This window comes from Malaclemys terrapin, chromosome 3, assembly GCF_027887155.1.
Source record: "Malaclemys terrapin pileata isolate rMalTer1 chromosome 3, rMalTer1.hap1, whole genome shotgun sequence".
In the NCBI taxonomy this organism is placed as follows: domain Eukaryota; kingdom Metazoa; phylum Chordata; order Testudines; family Emydidae; genus Malaclemys; species Malaclemys terrapin.
In genome coordinates this window covers 206,029,650-206,056,243 of record NC_071507.1, presented here as the reverse complement: position 1 = coordinate 206,056,243, position 26,594 = coordinate 206,029,650, and the positions used below count along the sequence as shown (strand labels likewise).

Here is a 26,594-nt window from a genome sequence, read left to right as displayed (position 1 = left end):
CACAACTGACTGAAACCACACAATAGAACCATTTTGTTATTATTTATATAACATCAAAAGTGTGCAAAGCGCTTCACAAACAACTAGGAAGAGGACATTATCCCTTCCCCTGATGAGCTTAGAATCCAAAGAGATTACTTAGAGGAGGATAGTGGATGAGCCATAAAAAGTAATTGATTAAGATGGGGGATTTGGCAGAATTTTTTCAGGGGGGCGAGGGGCCATTTTGCATGGGACTGTTTTTTAAAATCCATATTCCTACCTATCCAGATGTCAACTCCCAGCTCCATTCAAACACTGGCGCCAGCCTTCACTGCCCACTTCGGTTTTTAAACCACCACCTTTCATGTAGTCTCCCAGGCTGCCTCTTACACTTGGCAGAAGCGCCTCAAATATCCACAACGCCACCTCATTGTGCTCCTTTAAACCCCTCCTCCAAACTCTCGTTTGCAGGGATGCCTGTTAAAAAACAGCTTTACAATGGTTTGGGCAGCCGGCGTGCTAAGACCATTGCTTATCAGACTGCCCGGTATCGTCTCCTTGTTTCCATCTGTTGGCTCTTGCCTTATACTTAGATTGAAAGTGCTTAGGAGCCGGGACTGTCTTTCTATTGTGTTTGGTTCAGCACCTAGCACAATGCGATGCTGGTCCATGATTCGAGCGCCAAGGGGCTAATGAAATACAGATACAAATAAAACAACAACGTTAAATGTTTGAAAGGCAAACTAGGGTTTCTGAGCATCATGGCAGGATTGTGTTTTAAGCTGAAAGCCTAACTGCCGGGGTAAGGGAGAAAGTTCCTTTATTGAAGAGGACATAGGGCCTGATCCAAAGCCCACTGAGCTCAATGGAAAGAGTCCAACTGACTTCAGTGGGCTTTGGAGCAAGTCCATAATGACCAGTAATATATTGACATAGTCTGATGCAGAAGTGGAACTGGCAGCTCTCGAGGTCCCTTGTAAAAACAAATGTCAAGTTCACTGAATTATCAGCGTGTGCGCGTGCTGTGGGCGCATCTGTGTTCTCGTGCTGACAAGAGCTACCAGAATGACTGCCCTGCAGACCGAAGTCCTGTCTACCCACACAACTGTTACCGCACAGGCAGTAAACGTTCCTCTCCACCACACACAGACTGCCCTCTAGTGATGACCATATATATATATTTTTTGGCCTGGATTACCACAAGGATGCTAGTTGGTTCCAACAGGTTTGGGGATTCTTCTGGTGTGGATTTTTATGATTGTTAATGTCTTTTTGCAACATTTTCCCTGTAATTGTCAAATGATGAAAATTGCGTCAGTAGTGCTCCCCTGAGCACAAAAGCCGCACTGTGACTGACCAAATGTTGTTGACGACTCGGGTCAGGAGTCCGTGCAAGAATCTTGCCAGCCATGGAGAGCAAAGAAATGATATGGGCATTACCACCGTCACTCTTTGAGCCTTTATGCTTATAGCTAGTGACTATGTTGGAATCTTTCAGTTCTTGCGATATGATTTCTTGAAGACAGACATGAAAGAAAAATTCAGAAAGCTTATCAATGAGATGATTTCTTTCATGTTTGAAAACTGAAAATGCATCGGGACCTGGAGTTTTGGTACTTTTCATTATCTGAACAGCCTTTAACACCTCAGCTCATGTGGGTGGATCAGCAAGTGCAACAGATGTGGACAATATCTAGCAACTCATGAGAAAGAGTAAATAAACGATTAAGTAGTTTTCTAAAATATTCACACCACCACTGGTGGATGGCAGTGCAATATGTGATTAGCAATTCACCAACAGCACTCGTTAGTGCTGTCAAGGCAGATCAGGTAGGGCTCTACACAGCTTTGACTACATGACAGGAACCTTTGGGGCCATGTTTATCAGCAATGATCTGTAGTTCATCTGCTTTACAGTCAAGCCACATATTTTGCATTTAGCAGACTCTGCACCGGAACATGCTGCAAGCTGCCCTATATCTGTCCTTTTTCGACTCAGAGCGGGTCAGCTAAGGGCTCGGCAGGCACTTGTCACCTGACATCAAGGAGATTCACTATTTCAGGATCATTATCAAACCAGTCTGCATAATGTTATTTCACACACCCAGTACAAGCCACAATGATGTTATAAATTGTGTCACGCACGGATACTTATTTGGCAGATGTCATCACAGATTGTTAGCAGAAATTAGCTGTGTTGAAAATTATTCTGAGATTGACAGATTTCAGCTGAGCAATATTTACCTGTTTAAGTGACTGGTTTATATATATATATATATATATATATATATTTTTTTTTTTTTAACGTTTTCAGCTGAATAGAGAGAGAAAGCTTTGACTGAACAATACGGTGATCAGTCCAAGAAGCAGCTCTATATAATACTTAAGTTATGCACACATCTCAGATCGCACTGTCGGACCAACACAAATGCCAATGGTCTGAGTGAGGGTGCATCCAGATTGTTTTGCATTTGTTGAGGAGTCGGAAGACAGTGTTTGACCCTTGTGGTCCCTTCTAACCCTATGATTCTATAATCTGGTGCTTGACCCATGTCATCAGCAGAAGTAGGCCACTGCTGTTCATGTTGCTAATACCATGTTTTCCAAGTACGCCACGCCATGCAGAATCACCACAGCCAACAGAAGCATTAAAGTCTAAAGTAATGAGGCAGTCTTCAAAGGGAGTCAATTGTATCAGATCATTTTGTTCAGAATAAAATTGTTCGGTACCCTCCGGGTTAGTCATTGTCAGTGCATAAGCACTGATCAGTGAAGCGTAACATCCACCTCTCAGGGGCAGTTGGAGCTTCACCTGTTTGTCGTTTACATTGATAGACAGGATCGCCAAACAAGACAGACAAAATTCTGATTGCAAAGTTGGCTCCTGTGTCATGCGGCTGGTTTGGTGGGCATCCCTTTCAGCAGAGAACGTGTACCCAGCCCTCTCCTCAGTCAGTTGACCCTCTTCAGCAAGTTGCATCTCGCTCAGTGCCACAATGCTGATACATCATCTTTCAAGCTCTTGAGCAACAGTCTGCCGGGCAGGATGATCAGTTTCGATGATCAAGACATATACAAATATTCCATGTTGCAACACTGAGTCAAAAACGGAAACTTTGAGGCTTGTTTGAATTCCAACCACCTGATGAAACAACCTCCAGCCGCAGTACGCTAGTCAGGTCTGTTCGGGATGAGCAATTTTTAGGGCACCTTTTCTGGCTCTCTCCTTGGATTGCGGTCAGCTGTGTTGTCCCTGAATAGAGCAACCAAGTCGATCAAGATGCTGTCGGACTACGGTGTCCCTCCATTAAAGCTTCATTATATCAGTAACGTTAAGATAGATAATTTACAGTCACCCAAGACAAGCCAAACTATTACAAATTACCTATTTTCAAAATCTCTCTCAAGTCTTCTGTTCTGGGAAAAAGAAACATTTGTGTGTGGGGCGCAAAGTGACAACCACAGAATAATCTGGAACACACTAAACAACTGGTGCAAAATCTGGATGCTCTTTGCTTCTTAAGACAGCAGTCCCCATGAGGCAGAAGCCGCCCACAGGCAACTTGCTAGCAATGAGCATGTCCTTCCAACAGTGCCTCCTCTTGTTCCCTTTTGCTTTATTCTTGGTGAAAGTTCTTCACCATACTCTCCTGGTGGGCTGCCCAATCTGTGCTGTGGGCCCATCATACTCTAGAAACTCCCATGCACCAAGTCAGTTTATAATTTCCTGTAATATACACACAATGAGACTCTTTCAGCCATCCATTATATTTTCCTTCTCCAAAGCGCTCTCTTCAGGGCAGGCATGCACTCCAAACTACAGAACCACCTTCTTTTGCACATCACATCACTTCAGCCTCACTTCAGTCCCCAGCAAAATCATGGAGCAGGTCCTCAAGGAATCCATTCTGAAGCACTTAGAGGAGAGGAAGGTGATCGGGAACAGTCAACATGGATTCACCAAGGGCAAGTCATGCCTGACCAACCTGATTGCCTTCTATGATGAGATAACTGGCTCTGTGGATATGGAGAATGCAGTGGATATGATATATCTTGACTTTAGAAAGGGGGGGGTTCCAAAGGGGATGGAGCTTGGCTGTTCTCAGTGGTGGCAGATGACAGAACAAGGAGCAATGGTCTCAAGTTGCAGTGGGGGTGGTCTAGGTTGGATATTAGGAAACACTATTTCACTAGCAGGGTGGTGAAGCACTGGAATGGGTTGCCTAGGGAGGTGGTGGAATCTCCATCCTTAGAGGTTTTTAAGGCCTGGCTTGACAAAGCCTTGGCTGGGATGATTTAGTTGGTGTTGGTCCTGCTTTGAGCAGGGGATTGGACTAGATACCTCCTGAGGTATCGTCCAACCCTAATCTTTGATCACACACTTTTCTTCCTTATAACCAATTGAGCAAACAAAGCGTTATTCTACTGTAAAAGGTAATTAAAAATGGCATCCCATATTTATTTTGTCTCAGTGACTCCAAATGAATTGCACTTAGTTTACAAGAAAAAGCTGGTTTGATAGCTACCAGTCCTGCAAACTTAGGCTGGGATCTTGACGTTTAAGAGCATTATTTTGCACATTTTGTGGTGACAAGACAATGAAATCAGACAGATGTCTCAGAATAAATAGGTCAACAAAGAAACATTTGTTTAGATAAGTGTCTGTAATATGGCCTGTGAAGTGGTAATAACAGATGTCAACTGTCTAAATACTGACTGGGAAAACTAAAGATGGATGCCTAAATGAAAGATTGCATCAGTCAGTAAGACTGGACATTACTCTGGACCGAATCATTGGCAATGAACTTTGGATAAATATAAGTGGAGATGGAGACCACCTACAGATCTCGAGATCTTTTAAAATCCTGTTGAGGGTCTATATAAAGAGCAGACAAAAATATTGGCCTTCAGAATACTCAATTTTGCAGGAACATAAGTGTGGTAGGTAATAGTATTAGCACTTTGTATACTGCAATGATACAGAAAAACCTAAGAGATCTGTATTTAATACCTAGGAATTAAATCTCTAATAGGGGAGAGGGGCAAGTATGAGTTGCATCTCTTGTGCCACACATCCAGGCTATGTACAGATCTTGATGCTTCTTCCTCCATAACATTTCTAAGACTGAGAGCGTATGCACCTTGTGCAGGAACTGGAGTTGTTCGAGATGTGTCCCCCTATGAATGCTCCGTTTCAGGTGTGCTTGAGCCTTATGCGCCTTTGATCAGAGATATTTGGCAGTTAGTACCCATTCAGCCAACACATGCACCAGGGCTGCGCAAATGAATCTCCCTCAGTTCCCTCTTCACTGCCAAGTCCCACAGAAAAAATTCCAAAGCAGAGGGGAAGGACGGTGGATAGTGGAGCATCCATACACACATCTCAAAGAACTCCAGTTACTGTGCAAAATGAGTCAACTCTTCTTCTTTGAGTATTATTTGATGGAGCTGTAGTGAGTCTGCAATACATTTCAATGAGTCCTGGAATTCAGGACATCAGCCACAGAAAGTGGAGGAAGCATAACTGCTTGAACTGGAGAACAGTATGAAATATTCATTTGTGGAGTCGCCTCCTTATCTGCTCTGGCATCCTGCTCTATATCTACACAGGCTGTGTACCAGAGCATTTTCTATACCCGGGAGATGAATCACCATGAGAAATACCTGGTGATGGCTGAACCAGTTCAGTTTAACTGCTTCCTGACATAACAGGGATTCATAGATTCCATGGGCCAGAAAGGACCACTGTAATCAGTTAGTCCAGGGGTGGGCAAAATATGGCCCATGGGCCGGATCCAGTCCATCTAACATTTTATCCGGCCCACCAGGCTCTTTGGCTGCCCCCCTCGCAATCTCTGGGCTGCTAAAAGTCCCACAGCACAGCAAGGGACTCAGGCAGGCTGCCTGCCTGCCGTGGCCCCATGCCGCTTCCAGAAGCGGCCAGCTGCTGCTGGTATGTCTCTGTGCACCCCTGGCGTTGGGGTGGGGGAGGGCTCCGCGTGCTGCCCCCAGCATCATCCTCACTGTGGGGGGCAGTGCTTGCGGGCATGGGCAGCGCACAGAAACCTGCTGCCCTCCTCCCCCACTGTGCCGCCAGCCGGGAGCCGCCTGTGGTAAGCGCCTCCCGGGCAGAGCCTGCACCTCGATCTCCTTCCTGCACCCCAACCCCCTGCCCCAGCCCAAAGCCCCCTCCTGCACCAAACTCCCTCCCAGACCCCGCGCCCCCTCCATAAATAGAGTAGAAATGTGCGGCCCATGACAACTTACCAAAATATGTGGAGTGGCCCCCCTGTGAAAATTATTGCCCACCCCTGATCTAGTCTGACCTTCTGTATTGCACAGGCCAGAGAACTTCCCCAAAGTAATTTCTAGAGCAAATTCTAGAATGGGGTGGGCAAACTTTTTGGCCCGAGGGCCACATCTGGGTGGGGAAATTGCATGCAGGGCCATGAATGTAGGGCTGGGGCAGAGGCTTAGGGTGCAGGAGGGAGTGCGGGGTGTGCGAGGAGGTGCGGTGTGCAGGAAGGGGCTCAGGGCAGGGGGTTGGGGTGCAGGAGGGGTCCGGGGTGTACGAGGCAGCTCAGGTTAGGGGGTGTGGAGTGCGGGAGGGGGCTCAGGGCAGGAGGTTGGGGTCAGGGCAGGAGGGGTGCAGGGTGCAGCAGGGGGCTCAGGGCAGGAGGTTGGGGTCAGGGCAGGAGGGGTGCAGGGTGCAGCAGGAGGCTCAGGGCAGGGGGTTGGGGTGCAGAAGGAGTGCGGTGTGCAGGAAGGGGCTCAGGGCAGGGGGTTGGGATTCAGGAGGGATGCAGGGTGCAGCAGGGGGCTCAGGGCAGGGGGTTGGTGTGCAGGGTGCAGGAGGGGTTCAGGGTGCGGGCTCTGGCCCAGCGCCGCTTACCTTGAACACCTCTGGACTGGCAGTGGCGTGCAGTGGGGCTAAGACAGGCTCCCTGCGCGCCTGCCCTGCCCCCGCGCTGCTCCTGGAAGTGGCCGGCACCACATCCGTGCGGCCCCTGGGGGAGGGGGTGGCAGAGGGCTCCGTGCATTGCCCTCACTTGCGGGTACCTCCCCCAAAGCTCCCGTTGGCTGCGGTTCCCCGTGGGGGGTGGCAATCCCTTGGGCTGGATCCAAAGCCCTGATGGGCCGGATCCGGCCCGCGGGGCATAGTTTGCCTACTCCTGTTTTAGAAAAACATCCACTCTTGATTTAAAAGTTATCAGTGATGGAGAATCCACCACAGCCCTTGGTAAACCGCTCCAATAATTACTCTCACCTTTAAAAATTTACACCTTATTTCCAGTCTGAATTTGTCAAGCTCCAACTTCCAGCCATTGGATCGTGTTAGACCTCTCTCTGCTACACTGAAGAGCCTATTATTAAATACTTGTTCCCCAATTAGCTACTGATAGAGTGTAATCAAATCACCCCTTAACCATCTCTTTAAGTGATAGATTGAAGGAGGTCAATCTCTCACTGCAAGGTATGTTTCTAATCCTTTAATCATGGCTCTTCTCTGAACCCTCTCCAATTTATCAACATCCTTTTTGAATTGTGGGCATCAGACTGGACACAGTATTCCAGCAGCAATTGCACCAGTGCCAAATAGAGAGGTAATATAACCTCTCTATTCCTACCCAAGAGTCTCCTGTTTCTGCACCCCAGGTTCGCATTAGCTCTTCTGTACCTCTTAAGTATGGCCTACATTCTTTGTCCCCAGACACATAAATTTAGCCATATTAAAATGCATATTGTTTGCTTGCACCCAGTATACCAAGCGATCCAGATCACTCTTAATCAGTGACCAACACTGCAAATAACTTTAGTAGCTTCTGTTTAACATCCTCCAGAGATACTAATAGAATGAAAAGAGTGTTATCAACATATGATGAGATTGCATCTTATGTTTTCCCCAAATGCAGAATATTTACTGAACACCTCCGCCTTTTATGCATTATGATTGATAATCCTACACCATTTCCATCTAGTAATGGACCAATACCCTTGTCAGGATTCTTTTTTTCCTAATACATTTTAAAAACTCTTTCCTATGATTGTGCTCCCCCTACTTGCTCATATACAATCCTTGAACAACCTGCCCTCAATGAATGGAAGGAACATAGCACAGCACAGCCTTTGTAAACCCGAGATACAATATATTTATGTGAAGTCTTCTCTTCTCAAGTTCATTGGGCTGTGCTTGGTGATGGCCCAAGTTTGCTCCCCATGCCAGAAGAGAGACATGCCTCACTATGGTCTTTGTTGAGAGGACTGGTGGGAAGAGTACACCCGTACAAAACTGTTTGGATCTTTCCACCAATCCAGTGACACCAGGACATCTTGTAGACCTAGAAAAGGCATATCAAAACAAGGTCTGCTTGGAACATATACTTATCTGAGCCAATCTTGCATGCAACTTAGGTATAATCAGGTATGCTGCATGAGGAACATACAGGAAGCCACATTCTTGACAATAATTAAGGAAGTCTATACAGAAGTGTGAGATTTGATTGTATCTAAGTAACAAGGCTGACCATAGCGTCAAATCTATACTAGTACAGATAGTCTCTGGTTGTTGTATAGTCTGTTACTGCCCCTATGGACTCTACTTGGAGTGCCAGTATTTGTGAAGAAATCCCTGGGGTACAACCTGGAACTGTGGGCCCGCTGAGCCCCCTTAACTCTCCAGCCTCAGGTGTGTCTCACAAAGCTATGCCAGTGACAAGCAGCAAATCCCTCCAGGTGCTGTGATCACTCAGCCATCAGCATGTGGAGCCCCACACCCAGATAAATTGCATGACTGCTCCCAGAGCCATCCAGCTGGCTATCATACAGAGAGAGGCACCAGCCAATCATCCCAGAAATACACTGGCTTACACTGCCCAAGATTCCCTTGGACAGTGCAAGCTCATTAGTTAGTTTGTGACTCTGACAAGGGGTGTAGTGCATGTACAACAGCCCTTGTTCACCTGAGCTGAGATTCCCCAAGCACTTCAACCAAAAGCACACTGTTTTAGGTAAAATATAAAACAGATTTACTAACTACAAAAAATTGATTTTAAGTGATTATAAGTAGCAAGCTTAGAGATCAAAATTGGCTAGCTAAGAAATAAATATAGGAAAGCAGTCTAAATTCTAATTGTATCTGTCTGTGTCTAATAGATGTTACAGGCAGTTATAGTTCTCAATATTCAGACTGAACTCCCTTCCAGCCTGGGACCTATCTCCCTAGTTTCAAGTCTTTGTCTTCCAGGCGATCTTCTAGGTGTTGAAATGGGGGGGTGGGTAGAGAGGCCAAGGGATGATGCCACTGTCCCTCTTTTATGCTTCCTTCCAACTGCTGGAAAGATCCTTGGTGTGATGTGGGGATGAGGCTGCCCCACTGCATACATGCCTTCTCTGAGAAGCCTTTAGTATAGTGGATTCTTCTTGATAGACCATTAATGCCTGTCTGGCCAGCAATAACTGCTCCTTTGTTGCTATTGAAAGGCCAGCTGTGGGCATCTCCCAACATATTTCAGTAACACACAGCAATACCTCAACTTCACATACAACAGTAGTACATCCAATCCAACAGGATATTAAGGGAGATGGAGAACTGGGGAGTACACCAACCTAGTCACCCTTGCAGCTTGCTGAGATGAAGCCGTGCATGCCGAATCACATAAGTGCATGAGGCCATATGCCCCAGAAGCCTGAGGCAAGCTCACACTTTCATGGTAGGATAGGCTTTCAGGTCTAAAACAATGGTCAACATTGTCTGGAATCTTGTTTGTAGGTGGAAGGCCCTGACTTCTGAAGAGTCCAAGACTGGCCCCTATAAAATCTATCCTCTGAAGCAGCGACAGGATTGATTTCTCCCCGCATGACCCAGCGTGCCTAGGGCAGCACTAACTGGAAATGCCAAGATCAGGGCAAGCTGCAAAAGGGAGAGCAGGTGCTCCCAAGACTGGTGGGTATCACTGAAGTTAAACTACCCAACCAGTCACAAACTCTGCTTCTGATCCCCCACAGTAGTTCTCAAGAAGCAAAAAAAAATAAAATAAAATAAAATAAAATAAAATAAAATAAAATAAAATAAAATAAAAAAATCACACAGTCCCCTTTATTGCATGAGTAGATTTTTGCCTTGGGTGCACTCCATCTTTTTCAGCTTGCTGGACTTAGGTGCCTAGGAACTTGATTGTCTGGATACTGAGTCCTTTGAAGCTACGTTCTGGTGTCTCTTCCTCATTCTCAGAGAGGGTGACTTGCATTGGGATTCCACCAAAACAAGAGGAACCTTCCTGCACCTGCTCCAAGCAGAAGAGCTCCGAGGGTGGGAGCAGGGAAGACCATCAGAAGAAATTTAAGTCTAGTCTCCTTCTCTTTTTGATTCTTTGTTTAAAGACCCTGAAGATTTTGAAGCAGCAACTGGACTGAGGTTGCTCACTCATATCAGTTTCTTGCAGGACTCGCAGGTCTTGAACCTGGTGAATGAGGCATGCCACAGCACCAAAACCAGAGCCAAAGGGAATCAAAGCACATAGAAAAACCTCATTTTATTAAAGAAAACTAGCACCAACTATATATAGATAGAGGGGAAACTTGCAGTAGTTAGATAACACGCCCAAACAACTGTCACAATCGGTAAGAAGGAGTGGGGTCGGGGAGGCTCTTCTCTTTATACCATATGCAGTGGCATGAGACAGCAGAGGGCACATGTGCCATCCTGATGGGTACTGCTGAGGACAAAATCTCCAACAGTGCACTGCGTGTGCACACACTGAAATGGACTGGACATGTGTAATCACTTGAATAAGAACTACCCATTCCTAAACTAACATTAAATATTCACAAAAGAATAGACCAGCTAAAAGAGATGCATCAAGATGCGGACACTGAGCAGCCCTGTCTCACAGTTCTGGATAACAGGAAGGCACTGAGTAGCAGTTGGGCTGCTCTGCCCTTTATGTCCTTGGTACAGGTGCACAAGGACATGTGTGGCTGCCAAAAGAGTCTGATCTTAAGTGCATGAGTGCCAAGAGTAATGTATATTATATAAATAGCTAGATATAGACAAGCACCAGAAGAACTTTTAGTTTATATTGATTGATATCTACTTCCCCCTTTTTCAATTGGTTATATATTGCTGTTTTATTTCTAATTGCTGCCTTCACTTTCCCTGCTAATATGATGGGCTCTTAGTTAAAGTTGTCTTTTTCTTGAACGTGTAATTGTAACTTTCGGGCCATCTAATACACTTTTCTTTAATTCCTCCCAATTCTCAATTACATTTTTCTGTTTATTAACAAAATTGATCAGGAGGAAAAAGTTAATTTTCCTCAGCTGTAGGAAACTTGCCATTTTAAAGCACCAAGCATATATATATATATATATACACGTGTGTGCGCGCACACACACACGCAGCTTTAAAATGGCAAGTAGACCTGCAGGTGGCAATTTTGCAACAGAAAAGCCTCAAAAACAGACTCCAACGAAAAACTGCTGAGCTGGAATTGATATGCAAACTAGATACAATCAACTTAGGTTTAAACAGAGACTGGGAATGGCTGAGCCATTACAAACATTGAATCTATCCCCCCTTGTAAGTATTCTCACACTTCTTATCAACCTGTCTGTACTGGGCTAGCTTGATTATCACTTCAAAAGGTTTTTTTTCCTCTTACTTAATTGGCCTCTCAGAGTTGGTAAGACAACTCCCACCTGTTCATGCTCTCTGTATGTGTGTATATATATATATATATATATATATATATATATATATATATATCCTCAATATATGTTCCACTCGATGCATCCGAAGAAGTGGGCTGTAGCCCAAGAAAGCTTATGCTCAAATAAATTCGTTCGTCTCTAAGGTGCCACAAGTACTCCTGTTCTTTTTGCGGATACAGACTAACACGGCTGCTACTCTGAAACCTATACATATTATATATATATATATATTCCTGGGTGGGCCTCTCCTGTGTTTGCCTATACTGAATGTAAATCAGGTCATGATCACTGGTCCCTAGGTAACCACCAGCTTCCAGTCCAATGATCAGTTCATCCCTACCTACCATAACGATGTCCAAAATAGAGTTACTTCATGTAGAATGCAATATATTTTGTGTTTAGAAAATTATCTGTAATTTTAAATAACGCTAATGATGATTTACTAATGGATGCGTGAGACCTCCAGCATATTTTCCCCAAACTGAAGTCCACCCATAACACCACACATTTTCTTTCCGTACATTACACACAGGTGCCATTCTCTGGTTACATATAGGTGATTCAACACAGTGAGTGAGTTTTCACATTTCATCTCTGGAAAAATCTATAGTGCCCAAAGCTGGTTATTCAGTAGTTTTATTGGCGAATAAGATTTCAAATAAAGATTTTAATAGTTTACAAATGAGGCATTCAAAATAAAATAACCCTAGGCTTTCCTTTTGAATAAGTTCCCCAGCTGGGGGACTGGATCATTTGAGTCAATTGGTAATGGAAGAAGGAATTCTTCAGCTCTAGGTACAAATCCAGATTAATGGTGACAAAGTTACCACTTGATAGCTAATAAATGGGCTACATTCAGTGAATGTGTCAGTCCTGTTCCTAGGGGACAGGAATAGAGATCAGCAAATTAACATCACCATTAGCAAGAGTTGGCACCCCATATTTGCAGTCTCAGCAGAGAGGCAAAGACTGCTGAGGCATGAAGACTAAACATCCTTCTCATTTGGAGATGGTCCCTAAACATCAGGTTTGAGGCACGTTGCGGCTGCTTCTATTGCAATTGCTTATGCTGTTGAGGATCATTGGTTGAGGAGCATTTCACTCTTCAGGGCTATCAATCCAACACTTATTAAAATGGCTAAAAGTTCACTTAAGTTTTTAAAGAAAGTTCCTCCAGCTGAGACACTTACCTTCAGTGTGTAAACTCCCATTCTCCCTGGGACCTTATAGAAAATGCCCTCTTCCCCTCGGGAGTTTGTATGTAGCATAGCATTCAGACATGCAAGAGGAGAAGTCCCACTGAAAACAAAAGCACAGGATTAGCCTCTAATGTTGAAGGAACACTACTAGAGATTATGTTTACTTGGTCAATATTAGTCCTATTAGTCATTTGCTGAGAAACAGGCGTGAGACACTAATGGCCTCATGGCCTTTAATACCTAAAGCATGCAGAGGTGGAGTGAATCCAGCCCCAGAGGAGCTGAAGTAATGTAAACATTCAAGTAATATTAGAACCGATTCAATAGGCACTTGTCCCTGTCCAGGGGGGAAAATTCCAGCCAAATTTAACACCTCAGACCCTCTCTTCAAATCCTGAGCTAACAAAGTAAACATACCCATGGACAGCTTTGTTTTTAAACACCCTAGTTTATTAAAATCCTTCATCTTCAAACAGTGAAATTAGAAAATCTGTAGGAGAAAGTAGTACAAAGTCTAGTTAGATACAGAGAGCAAGAGAAAGAACATGCCAGGTGGAGAGATACCAAAAGCTGGCTGTGTGTGTGTGTGTGTGTGTGTGTGTGTGTGTGTGTGTGTGTGTGTGTGTGTGTGTGTGTGTGTGTGTGTGTGTGTGTGTGTGTAATTATGCACTGTAATGAACTAAGAGATGAGGGATAAGAAAGGGAGAGGAACTATGAAATGCTGTCCACTGAGAAAACTAGTATAAAGTGTTTGGATCCTTAATTCTGGGCCACTAGAACTGAAACAGGGAGACCCATATGAGTGTTTTTCCCTGCTAATCCTGCTTTTCCCCTATGCAATTTACATTTCATACTGCTACATTTGCAGGCAGAAAAGTTGGGTGGATAGGGCATGAGACAAGGAGTCAAGTGACCTGGCTTCTATTCCCAAAGCTACCACAGATTAGGCCTGTGAGCTCAGGTAGGTCACTTATCTTTTCTGTAAAAAAGAGATAATGATACTTACCCTTTATGATAAACAATTTTGAGATCTACATATGAAAAACACTATGCAAGAATTAAGTACTGGTAAGAAGCTTCTATCTTCCAGTCCCCCACCGCTCCTATACTGGAACTACTTACTACTCAAAAACTGCAAACTGATTCAACATTCCAGATAAGATACATTTTTCATCTTTTAATTTGTAGTGAATAAATTTTACTATAAAAGTAACAAAATTAGCCTTGTAGAAGTAACGTCACCTTGTACCTTCCCCTTCCTCCCACCCCCGGCTCCATTTGGGATAGGGGTGAGAGGGGAAATCTGGGGCAGAAGACAGTACACCAGTGGTTCTGCCAGCACATGTGCACTCCAGAATTATACACAAACATATTAAGTGCTATACCTTATAGAGATAAGACAGTTTAGTAGTTAATCATCATTGATGTCTATTACAGTAGCATACAGAGTCCCCAAACAGATCTGGGTTCCACTGTGCTGGGTGTTGTACAAACATACAGGAAGAGAGAGACTCCCCAAAAACTTGCAGTATAGGTTAAGACAACACACAAATGGTATACAAAATGGAGAGTCAGTGAGGATTTATTATTATTGAACTTTTACACTGCTGTAGTGCCTACAGGCCCCAATTGAAACAGGGGCCCCATTCTGCTAGGTACTGTGCTAACACATAGTGAGAGACCGTCCCTGCCCTAGAGAACTTACAGGCTGCATAAATAAGACAATGGCTGGGAGGGGAAACAGAGGCACAGCTACATGAAGTGACTTGCCCCACTCACATGGCAGGCCAGTAAAAGAGCCAGAAATTTAATCCAGGTCTCCCGACTCCAAGTCCTAAACCCTATATTTTAAGGACAGAAAGGATCACTAGATTATCTAGTCCTTTCTATATAACACAGGCCATAGAATTTCATCCAGTTACTCCTGCACTGAGCCCAATGATCTGAGTTCTGTCACAAATGTAGCCATGAATTCTGCAGTCTGCTAATTCGGCTTATGAAACTGGACAGGTTTTCTGGAGAGCTTTTGGAAACAGATTTGTTTGTAAAATGGCTATCACACCTTACATCTCTAACTACCCTTTTGGCTTTACTAATGCTGTGGGCATATGCAATAGTTCTCATAAATTTCACTTCTCAAAGCTCAAAAGGGATGGTAACTGTTAGCAGCAAAGGACTACTCCAGTCTTTCAATATATAATTCTTTACAGGATTAGTCAGTCCGATCCACATATCCGGTATGCTCAGGCATTGTGTCTAGATCCAGAAAGATCTTCAGTACAGAATAAAAAGCTTCACAACATTTCTGTGTCTGTCATCTTAACTGTCTAAGAAAGTGTTAACCTAGATGAACTTTCCAGCTATTCCATTATTGTCCTTCATTGTAGCACCTGTAGGCTTCCTTGGTGAGACACTGCAGAGTGAGGCAAGCACACAGAGCCAACCCTGAACTACCTTTAACAACAAGCAGGAAGCGAAACAGTATAAAAGTGCATCTGATTACTTGTCCAAAGTTTATAGGACACAATAACAACTGAAGCGCCTAATCAGCATCTATAAAGTATCATAACATCCTGAGGAAATTGAGTCCAACGCAGCACATCAACCCTTATCTAGCAACTGTACCAAGTGCAATGCCCAGCCTGAAAGAGTATGTGTGCACACACAAGCAGCTACAATGTTGCCAACGTGCTCTAGTTTTTCATTTCTAGAAGCCAGTGTTTTATCCATGGCAGTTTCCACATCATTTTAGAGAGCATTGGGGCCTTGCTCACAGCTACTAGGTTATTCGTTATTTCTGTATGCCTACACTCATTCTCGTGTGTTAACTATTCCCCAACATGCCATGTTTATCAATTCTTTGGACAGGTATCGTGTGTGTGTTTGTGAAGCTCCATGTATATTAGGCACTATGTTAAATACATTTCTGCTTGCAGTCCTCTTCAGGATTATTGCTTTCAAAGTTTATCATACCCACTGAATAGCTGTATACTGAATGTATTCGCTTCCATTGACTCATTTGCTAATTTCCATTGGTACTTATAACCACTTTCCCCCAACATTCATGCCTGAACTACCATAGTGTGTACTGGACTTATCTGCATCAGCTTGGAAGTTTATTTGGTAGCCTTCAAATATCCACATTTCCCTCACTTAATATCTTCTGAAAATTTAACATGTTCCTTATCCCCTCCTCCAATTCATAAATGAAAAGAATGATAAAAACAACAAGGAGTCTGGTGGCACCTTAAAGATTAACAGATTTATTTGGGCATAAGCTTTCATGGGTAAAAAAATCACTTCTTCAGATGCCACTTGTTTTTGTGGATACAGACTAACACAGCTATCCCCGATACTTAATGATAATTCTTCATTCAAAGAAGAGAGCGTCAACATCCAATATAATAAGATAACTTCTAGATCTGAAAAATGTAAATAAGTATATTCACCTTTGGGGGGGGGGGGAGGTTGCTGTGAGGGTTAACTAAAATTTATAATATGCTACAGGAGGACAAACTGCAAAGGATTGTTAAGGGCAGTCAGTAATAGAAATGAGAAAAAGTACTCAGGAGTTCTGGGCTCTCAACCCTCTGCTCATTCCTCTAAACGACTTGACTGTTCAGGTGAGTTATGGCCATCCTGATATTTTAGAAGAGTGACCAAATTTAAATCTTTGTTAGTTTAGATTAAGGTATACTAAACATTCTAAAAAATTTAAATCAGAGACCTAACAAATCCCTGATGTTCACACACGCCTCAATGATCTCAATGAGATTAAAGAAAACCAAGTTTCAACAAAAGTGGTTCATCAGAGTTATATGTGAACAAGGTTTCTGGTTGAAACATGCCCCAAAATGGTTTTGTGTTTCTAAACGTGTATATGTTTGCAATGCTAACATGGCTCCATGGAAAATTTCAACCCAGGGGGGGATTTGTTTATTGGAGTAATAGTCCACACTTTATATTTAGAAATGGTTTATAACAGACAATAGAGGTTATAAACATCTTACAGACATGAGAAGTATATATTACAGATCTGCAGAAAGTGTTGTAGATGGCTATAAGCAACCTATTCACCTGTTGGACTAAATTAACTAGGACATCTATTAAACATTGACTATTTATAAATGGAACCTTAATATAAAATGTCAGATTAATGAATATGTATACATTCATTACACATAATCACTGCAAATTGGGATTTTTTTTTCTGTTTATGCTTTTGAATACTGCTAGCTTTGTTTATTTTTTTAAACTAATTTCCCATCCTTTACTCTGTGTTTTTGCATCTGAGTTACGCAGATATGAAGAGGGTTTTCAGTTTCCCTCCATACAATTTTTTACATTCACAACTGGAGCACACAGAAAACTTGAGGTGAACCATTTGATTAAAAATGCAGTTTAATTTGTCTATTTATTGGAATATCTGAGCATGGAGGCATCTTAAGAATTGATACTGTTTGTACTAACTTCCAAACTCTAGAATGTACAGTTTCAATTCAGAAAAAGCTGTGAATGTTAAAAAAAATCAAAGTTATAAAGCATGCGTTAAACTTATTTCACTCAGAACAAGAAACCCTCCTTTAAAATCACCAAAACAAAGAAGTGCACATAAATACACTATCATGCAAATCAAGCTTTTGCTCACACATTTCAGGTTCACAAACAGTTCTAATGTTAATTTGTAAGATACTAAGCATTCCCATGCTGTTAACTTAATTGACATCCTCCACAAACTTCACAAGCAGATTACATTTCAAATTTGCATTGCACTCTAGTGCTAATGCAAACAGCATGCACAAAAAGGTAGATTCAACTAGTGAAAGCTTTAACGCTAATTATACAGCTACAACTCTGCTTATAGACCTGTGCGTGAAGCAAGCTGGTTGGTTTCTTAATTAAGGCTTAATTCTGCAGCTGTGAATTAAGTTCAATTAAGCTTACATACAATAGTAGCTTTAGAACATTAGCAGTGAGTCTTACCTTCTGGAGTTGGATTGCAACCCAAAAAAAGGAGAGAGAGACCCCTTTAAAAACGTAAGCAAAGCAATGATCTAATAATTAATATAAACCCTCATCCCCATCCATAAAAGACCTTCAGAGGAAGTACATCACTGCACCAATACACATTTTTGGAACAGATGTCAGTAGTACCCAAGCTTGTGGAGACTGAATGTATAAAAGGAGCGGGTGTGGGGAGAGGGGGCACCTGTCCTCATATTATTTTCAGAGAAGCTCTGACACCGCTATCAACTCTGGACACAGCTACCTGGCTGCTCTGAGTGAAACCTTGCAGTCTGCTAACAGACTAATGGGGCCAATGGTACTTTACCTCAGTCCCTGCTTATTTCTAAGCAGAGGTGTTGTACTACCAGCTGAGTAACTCATATGGGAGCATACTGGCATAGCACAGAGTTCAACCATGGCTGAAGATGAAAGTGTAGTAACAAAGGAACTATGGAAGTTTTTCCACAGAGTTGCCTCAAGGTAGCAATTTGTGTTCTAGTAAGCCTCCTTTTGCACTGGCTGGACAGGCAAACCACAACATCTTAAGTTCAGGAGAAATGGGTGAAAGTAAATATACGTTTGTTAAATAGAAAATATGGGTCAGTCAACCTTGATAGTGTCTCCAGTAATGAGTTGCCATTTACATTTGGTAGCACCTTTCATCTAAAAGTATCCCAGAACACTTCATTGAGTGTTCACCGACTCCTCTCTCGGCCCAGAACCCTGCAAGAGAGGCACCATGCAAGAAGATGGCAAGCCTAGGGTACAGTACATCTAGCAAGGAGACCTAAGAAGCTCACTAATCAAAGGACGGCTAACTGACTAAGAGGAGGGAGGCATGGCGAGCAAGTCTCCTCCACTTGCAAGTAGAGGAAGATCTTAAAGAAATGGATCCGATTGATTCAGAGGGCACTCATTTTGGCCTAGGAGAGAAGGAAGTATAGCTTCTGTTAGGGTGAAGTCTAGTTTATTTGGTTTCCATTTCATGGGAAACCAAAGATGACTACATCTCTCATTACGGCTTAAGTTAGGGACACACACAGGATTCAAAAAGCACGTTCCACAAGTGTCCTTTTGCCTTTCTGCCCCAGACAACTTGCTGGCTCAAAATTAAACTCCAAGTTCTACAGGAAAGAGAATGATTGAGGAGTTTCAGAGTAGCAGCCGTGTCTGATAGGTTCCTATAGTACTCATCGTGACAGAATCTAAACGCTATTCGTAATGATGAACTATCCCAACTGCCTAAAGAAAACCTCAATACAATAGGTATAAAAGGAGTGGGTGTGGGGAGAGGGTGCACCTGTCCTCAGATATTATTTTCAGCTCATTTTCAGAGAACCTCTGACACCACTTACTTATTGGCGACGACCCCTCAGTTGCCAGCAAAAAGTTCCCATTATTCAGCAGTTGCTAATAAGCAGAAGGCAGGTTTGCATCACTGCAACCAGGGAAGGAAGTGCTGTGACATGCCTTCCCTGGGTGCAGCCCTGCAAATCTGCCTAATGACCAGGCAGTACAGCAGCAGGGAGTGAGGGCTGCAACCCAGATACTGAGGCTTTCTATAGCAAGTGGGAGAATAGGGGCTTGTGGAGTTGCATCATACCTCGCTCGCCCTGTGCTCTTTGGGGGTCAGTGCTCAGATTGTCCCTGCACTTCCTTCCCTAGGTGCAGCCCCCTGGCATGGCGCAGCCTGGAGAGCGCAAGGAAACGTACCCTGTCCCTGTGTACAGGCAGGTTTGCAACCAGGGAAGGCACATCCCGACACATCATTCCCTGCCTGCAGCTGGGACGTTTCTTCCAAAACATGTTAATAAGCAGCACACCATTACCAATATCCAAATCCCATGAATGTTAAAATCAGTGGGACAGGATTGGTTCCTGACAAATGCTGCTACTGGCTGGAAATTGCCTATATCCAGATTGCTATTAAGCGGAATCTATTGTATTTAGGATTTCTCTTCCCACCAAGGAGACAGCATACTCTGTTTTGTACAATAAATGACTACTCCACATGGCTTTATTGTGAGCGGATAGCAAAAACCTGTTATTACAGTTGTATGCAGTGTTGTAGCTGTGCTGGTCCCAGGATATTAGAGACACAAGTTGGATGAGGTAATGTTTTCTACTGGACCGACTTCTGTTTGGTGAGCAAGATTAGCTTCCAAATTTACACAGAGTCCTTCTTCAGGTCTGCCTGAACCTTAGAGTTCTCAGCTAAGACAATAGTGCTGGGAAAAGTTTCACAAATTTACTGTGCCAAATACTTCTATGTATTTAGTTCACTCTGCACTGATTCCAAGTCCCTCTGAACAGGGAAGTTTTCTCTGACCCAAGAAAGAATTTTGATATGGAAACGACCCAGTCACCTGGTCTACATTTCGCCTACATACTTTGTGGGTAATAGTAAACGTTCATTACATTACATACACCATCACAATCTTTACGATTCTATGAAAAGGACAAGTATATAGAAGATTAGGGTTGGAAGGGACCTCAGGAGGTCATCTAGTCCAACCCCCTGCTCAAAGCAGGACCAATTCCCAACTAAATCATCCCACCCAGGGCTTTGTCAAGCCTGACCTTAAAAACCTTTAAGGATGGAGATTTCATCACCTCCGCAGGTAACCCATTCCAGTGCTTCACCACCCTCCTAGTGAAATAGTGTTTCCTAATATCCAACCTCGACCTCCCCCACTGCAACTTGAGACCATTGCTCCTTGTTCTGTCATCTGCCACCACTGAGAACAGCCGAGCGCCATCCTCTTTGGAACCCCCCTTCAGGTAGTTGAAGGCTGCTATCAAATCCCCCCTCATTCTTCTCTTCTGCAGACTAAATAAGCCTGGTTCCCTCAGCATCTCCTCATAAGTCTTGTGCCCCAGCCCCCAAATCATTTTCGTTGCCCTCCGCTGGACTCTCTCCAATTTGTCCACATCCTTCTTGTAGTGTGGGGCCAAACTGGGCGCAATACTCCAGATGAGGCCTCACCAGTGCTGAATCAAGGGGAATAACCACTTCCCTCGATCTGCTGGCAATGCTTCTACTAATGCAGCCCAATATGCTGTTAGCCTTCTTGACAATAAGGGCACACTGTTGGCTCATATCCAAACTTCTCATCCACTGTAATCATTCAGCAAGCATTGATTTTTCACCCTTCTGTACTTATGTGGCACTGATATAAATACTTTAAGTTTCAGATCTACATACGCATATACACCCACCTCCCAAATACTTTTGACTTTTTGGTAAAATTCGTAGTAAAAGCTGCTAAATAAAACCGCAGCTAACCCACAAGCCGCACCCAACTACACTTTTCTCCCCATAAACATAAGCCCTTGTGAAGCTTCTTCTTACCCAACAACTTAGGTGTATAAATAGGCTTTGTGATTTGCCCTGAAGATCAACAAGCCTGAGCTATTGCAGACCAGCTGAGGGAATGGGAGGAAGAGTAGCTTTCAAAGCCAAGTACCACTGCATCTTAAATTGCTGGACCCGTCGTTCAAAGAAAGGGAATTTAATACTGTTTGCTTATTGAGGATCACCACAAAATAAAAACTGCATGTGGTAATTAAAGCCCTGCTGAGCCCAGACTTTGGAATTTCCACTGAATAAAGGGGCGAAAAGCCAGGCACAGCTGCCAGGGGGTGCAGTGAAAATTTGGTGATATGTCTCTTGTTCAATTAAGTTTTCACCTTATTATATGAGCCAGACTATTTTTATCCTGATTGGTATAAGTACTAAAAATGCTCAAGGAACAGAACATAATAGGTGATACTAGATCATACTTTGCCCTTTTACTAACAAAGGTACAAAAAAATTCCAGTTTATGGAACAGCTGTGAACAGTCCAAATAAAACTGAAATGCCTTCCAAAAACCTAAGGTATGCCAGAGCTTTTCATTTTGTGATCTCGGAGATGAACAAAGCATAGAAATGGATCTCTTGCAGCAAGTAAAAGAGGAGGTTACTCACCCTGTGCACTAACTGACGTTCTTCGAGATGAGTGTCCCTGTGGGTGCTCCACTACAGGTGTTGGTGCGTCCCTGCGCCTTCGCCCGGAGATTTTTGCAGCAGTACTCATAGCGGCCACGCATGCTCAGAATCTGCCCCCCCCGCTGTGACTCTAGGGTAATAGAACGCATGCGTGGCCGGTCTCCTCATTTCCTTCTCTACCATGGAGGCCCCCCAACTCCGAAGTAGAGGGGAGGAGGGTGGGTAGTGGAGCACCCACAGGGACACTCATCTCGAAGAACGTCAGTTACTGCACAGGGTGAGTAACCTCCTCTTCTTCTTCGAGAGATGTCCCTGTGGGTGCTCCACTACAGGTGACTTAAAAGCAGTGTATCTTAAGGAGGTAGGGACTTCGGATCTGGTAGGAACGCCGTCGAGAGTACCGCCCTGCCCAAGCGTATGTCAGATAAAGGGCCTTGAATAAGGGCATAGTGTTTAACAAAAGTATGGTCAGATGACCAGGTGGCTGCTTTACAAATGTCAGCCAAGGGGACTTTGCGTAAGAACGCGATGGAGGCAGCCAGAGATCTAGTGGAGTGTGTTCTAATGCCATCTGGAGGTGCAACCCCTTTCATCTGATAGCACAGTCGGATACACTGGGAGATCCAGTTCGAGAGTCTCTGGGTAGAAATAGGCATGCCCTTGGAGCGCTCTGCAACAGAGACAAAAAGTCTAGAGGAGGTTCTAAAGGGTTTGGTTCTATCCAAATAGAATGACAAGGCTCTGCGAACATCTAGTGTATGCATTGAGGCTTCAAAGGAGTTTGCATGTGGTTTTGGGAAAAAAGTCGGGAGGTGTATGGGTTCATTAATATGGAATGATGAGTGAACCTTTGGAAGAAATTTGGGATGCAATCTGAGGGTAACCTTGTCTTTAAAAAATATCGTATATGGTGGATGAGCCATGAGAGCTGCTATTTCTCCTGCCCGTCTGGCAGAAGTAATTGCCACTAGAAACGCTGTTTTCATGGAGAGGTGTAAAAGGGAGCACGTGGCTAGGGGTTCGAAGGGTTGCTGAGTTAGGGCAGACAGTACCAGATGAAGGTCCCCAGGGGGTGGTCGGTTGTTTAATGTCTGGATATAAGGTTTGTAGGCCCTTGAGGAAACGCTTCGTAGTAGTGTGAGCAAAGACAGACGTATCATCAATTTTGTCGTGGAAAGTCGTAATAGCAGCTAAATGGACCCTGACGGAGCTGAAAGAAAGGCCGGATCGCTTAAGGCCCAAGAGATAGTCCAATATAAACGGAAGAGGTACCGAGGTAGGAGAAAGATGTTTGGCAGAACACCAATGTGTGAATCGTTTCCACTTTTGAAGATAGGTCTTGCGAGTAGCTTGCGTTCTGCTATGTAGGAGCACCTCCTGAACTTGTTCGGAGCAATCTAATTCGCGTTGGGAGAACCACGTAGGAACCAGGCCTTGAGGTGAAGCATGGACAGGTTGGGGTGGAGAAAACGACCGTGCTGCTGAGATAGAAGGTTCGGAATAAGCGGCAGGGAGATTGGTGGTTGGATTGACATTCTGGTGAGGAAGGGAAACCATGGTTGTCTGGGCCACGATGGGGCAATGAGGATCACCTTGGCTCGATCCGTTCGTATTTTTATCAGAACCCTGTTGAGAACTGGTATCGGGGGAAACGCATAGAATAGGTTTCGGTGCCATGAGATCATGAATGCGTCCCCCAGGGAATGTTTGCCCAGTCCTGCTCTGGAGCAGAAATTGAGACATTTCTTGTTCTTTGCAGTTGCAAAGAGGTCTATTGTTGGGTAACCCCAGATGCTGAATACGTTGTGAATGGTTTTCTCGTCTATCTCCCACTCGTGGTCCCATGGGAAGCGTCTGCTCAGTTCGTCCGCTGTGGTGTTCATGATTCCGGGAAGATAAGCAGCTGATACGCGGATGTTGTTCACAATGCACCAATTCCAGAGCTTCATAGCTTCTGTGCACAGCGAATGGGAACGAGCTCCGCCCTGCCTGTTTACGTAAAACATGCAAGCAATGTTGTCCGTCATTATGCGTACGTGATGATGTTTGATTAGTGGCAGGAAGTGATGGCACGCGTTGCGAATGGCTCGAAGTTCTAGTACATTTATGTGCAGGGAGGTCTCGGTTGGTGACCATAGTCCCTGTACTGTGTGATGAGACATATGTGCACCCCACCCTGTCATAGATGCATCGGTGGTCAGAATGCGTGATGGAGCCTGTTGAAGAAACGGGACTCCAGAACAAAGGTTGGAGTGGACGGTCCACCAACGTAGCGAGTCTTTGACTGGAGTAGGCAGGGAGAGAGTCTTGTTTAAAGAATGCATATTCGGTTTGTAAACCGTTGCCAGCCACGCTTGGAAGCACCTCATGTGTAGGCGTGTATTCTGGACGACAAAAGTGCACGAGGCCATGTGACCTAGTAGTTGCAGGCAGTCTCGGGCAGTTACCTGAGGGCTGTTGCGAATAGTTGTGGTCAGTTGTTTTATGGAATTGTAGCGATCGGGTGGGAGCGATGCTAGCCCGGTCCGAGAGTCGAGGTCTGCGCCTATGAACTGAAGGTGCTGGGTGGGGCGTAATGTGGATTTGTCTCTGTTTATTTGTAGGCCGAGAGAAAGAAAGGACTCGACTGTGAGTCGTGTGAACCGGAGCGCCTCGTCGAATGTTGAAGCTTTGAGGAGGCAATCGTCGAGGTACGGAAATATTATTACCCCTTGTCTCCTGAGGTGAGCAGTGACTACAGCTAGAAGTTTGGAAAAAGCACGGGGGGCTGTAGATAGTCCGAAGGGGAGTACCCTGTATTGGAAATGTGTGGAACCAAGGGTAAATCGGAGGAAACGTCTGTGGGCCGGATGTATAGTGACGTGGAAATAGGCATCTTGTAGGTCGAGGGCAGAAAACCAGTCGCCCTGCTCCAGCGCTGGGATTATGGTATTGAGGGTCACCATCTTGAACTTTTGCTTTTTGATGAATCTGTTGAGCCGCCTGAGATCGAGGATTGGTCGCCATCCCCCATTTCTCTTCTCCGTTAAGAAATAATGGGAGTAAAAACCCTTCCCTCTGTGTCGCTCTGGCACGATTTCTACTGCTCCCAGATGAAGGAGATGTTGCACCTCTTTGAGGAGTAGCTGCTCGTGAGAAGGGTCCCTGAAGAGGGACTGGAAGGGTGGGTGGGTGGGAGGTAAGGAGAGGAAGGGGATGACGTATCCAATTGTAACTACCTCTAAGACCCACTTGTCGGAGGTAATCTTCCTCCATTGTTGGAAAAAAGGTCGTAGGCGGTGTCCAAAGATTGGTGTGCCGGCTGAAGTGAGGGCATTGCTTTCTAAACCCTCGACCAAGTTTTCAAATCTGCCTATTAGCTGGTGGGGGTTGAGGCGCCCCTGTAGAGTTTGGGCGACGTCGCTGGAATCTTGGTCGTGGACGTTGCGGCTGTTGCTGTTCCTGCGGTCTATGGGAAGGTTGTGTAAATGCGGGATAACGTGGCCGGTGGTATGGTTGGTATCGATATTGTCGTCTTCTTGCCGTAGGTGTCTGGAGACCTAAAGACCGGAGGGTTGTTCTGGAGTCTTTCATTGAATGAAGCACTTCATTCGTGTTAGCAGCAAAGAGTTTGTCACCGTCGAAGGGAAGATCTTCAATTGTGTTCTGAACTTCGCGAGGAAAAAAGGAAGAGGAGAGCCATGAGCCCCGTCGCATGACTATCGCTGTAGCGGTAGATCTTGCCGCTGTGTTGGCTACATCGAGGGCTGGTTGGAGAGCGGTGCGTGAAATGGCTTGGCCCTCAGAAACTATAGCTCTGAACTGTTGTTTTCTTTGTTCTGGAATGTCATCAATAAAGTCCATTAACTTATTATAGTTTTTATGGTCGTATTTTGCCAGGACTGCAGTATAATTAGCTATGCGAAATTGGAGGGTGGAGGATGCATAGACCTTGCAACCAAACAGGTCCAGTCGTTTGCTATCCTTGTTAGGTGGGGCAGAACGAGAATACTGGTGTCTGGCCCTCTGGTTCGCAGCGTCCACTACCAATGAGTTTGGTGCTGGGTGGGTAAAAAGGAATTCAGAGTCCTTTGGAGAAATAAAATACTTCTTGTCCGCTTGCTTGCAGGTAGGTAGGCTTGTCGCTGGAGTCTGCCAGATGGACTTAGCGGGTTCTAAAAGGGCTGCGTTAATTGGAAGTGCCACTCTGGAGGAAGAAGGGGGCTGTAGGATGTTCGTTAGCTCATGCTGTTGTTCGGGAACCACTTCCAAGTTAATGTTCAGGTCACTAGCAACTCTCTTAAAGAGGTCCTGGAATTTTGTATATTCATCAGAGGGAGTGGGAGGAAGGGGAAGTAATGCTTCCTCCGGTGCTAACTCCGGATCTGTTGGACCAGGAGAAGGGCTAGGTTTATCCTGGGAACGTGGCTGTGTTGCCAGGCGTCTCGTGTCACTAGCATATGCATTAGGAGACGGCACTGGATCAGTGTTGCGCCTGGTCGAACGGCCACGGGGCATGTGTTCCCGAGGGTATGATGTCCATGGTGTCCAGTATTGCCATGGTGGCGGGTAGGGCATAGGTGGTGCCATCCAGGGGTTCATCCCCCAAGGGGCAGGGTCCTGAGAGTGGGATGAGGTAGTATTTCCATAGCCCTTATTGCTCTGGGTCCGGGGCTGGGAGTCATGATATGGGGAAAAAACTCCCTGTGGATCTGCTTCCTCCTCACT

The 26,594-nt window shown here is 44.6% G+C and overlaps 1 protein-coding gene across 1 annotated transcript in view; it reads right to left on the bottom strand.

Moving 5' to 3' along the window:
- ASXL2 (ASXL transcriptional regulator 2) overlaps positions 1 to 26,594 on the bottom strand; it is a 248,647-nt gene that overhangs the window by 131,380 nt on the left and 90,673 nt on the right. The window contains exon 3 of the mRNA XM_054021956.1: positions 12,882 to 12,990. Coding sequence (XP_053877931.1) covers positions 12,882 to 12,990 — 109 coding nt within the window. The remainder of the gene's footprint in view (positions 1 to 12,881; positions 12,991 to 26,594) is intronic.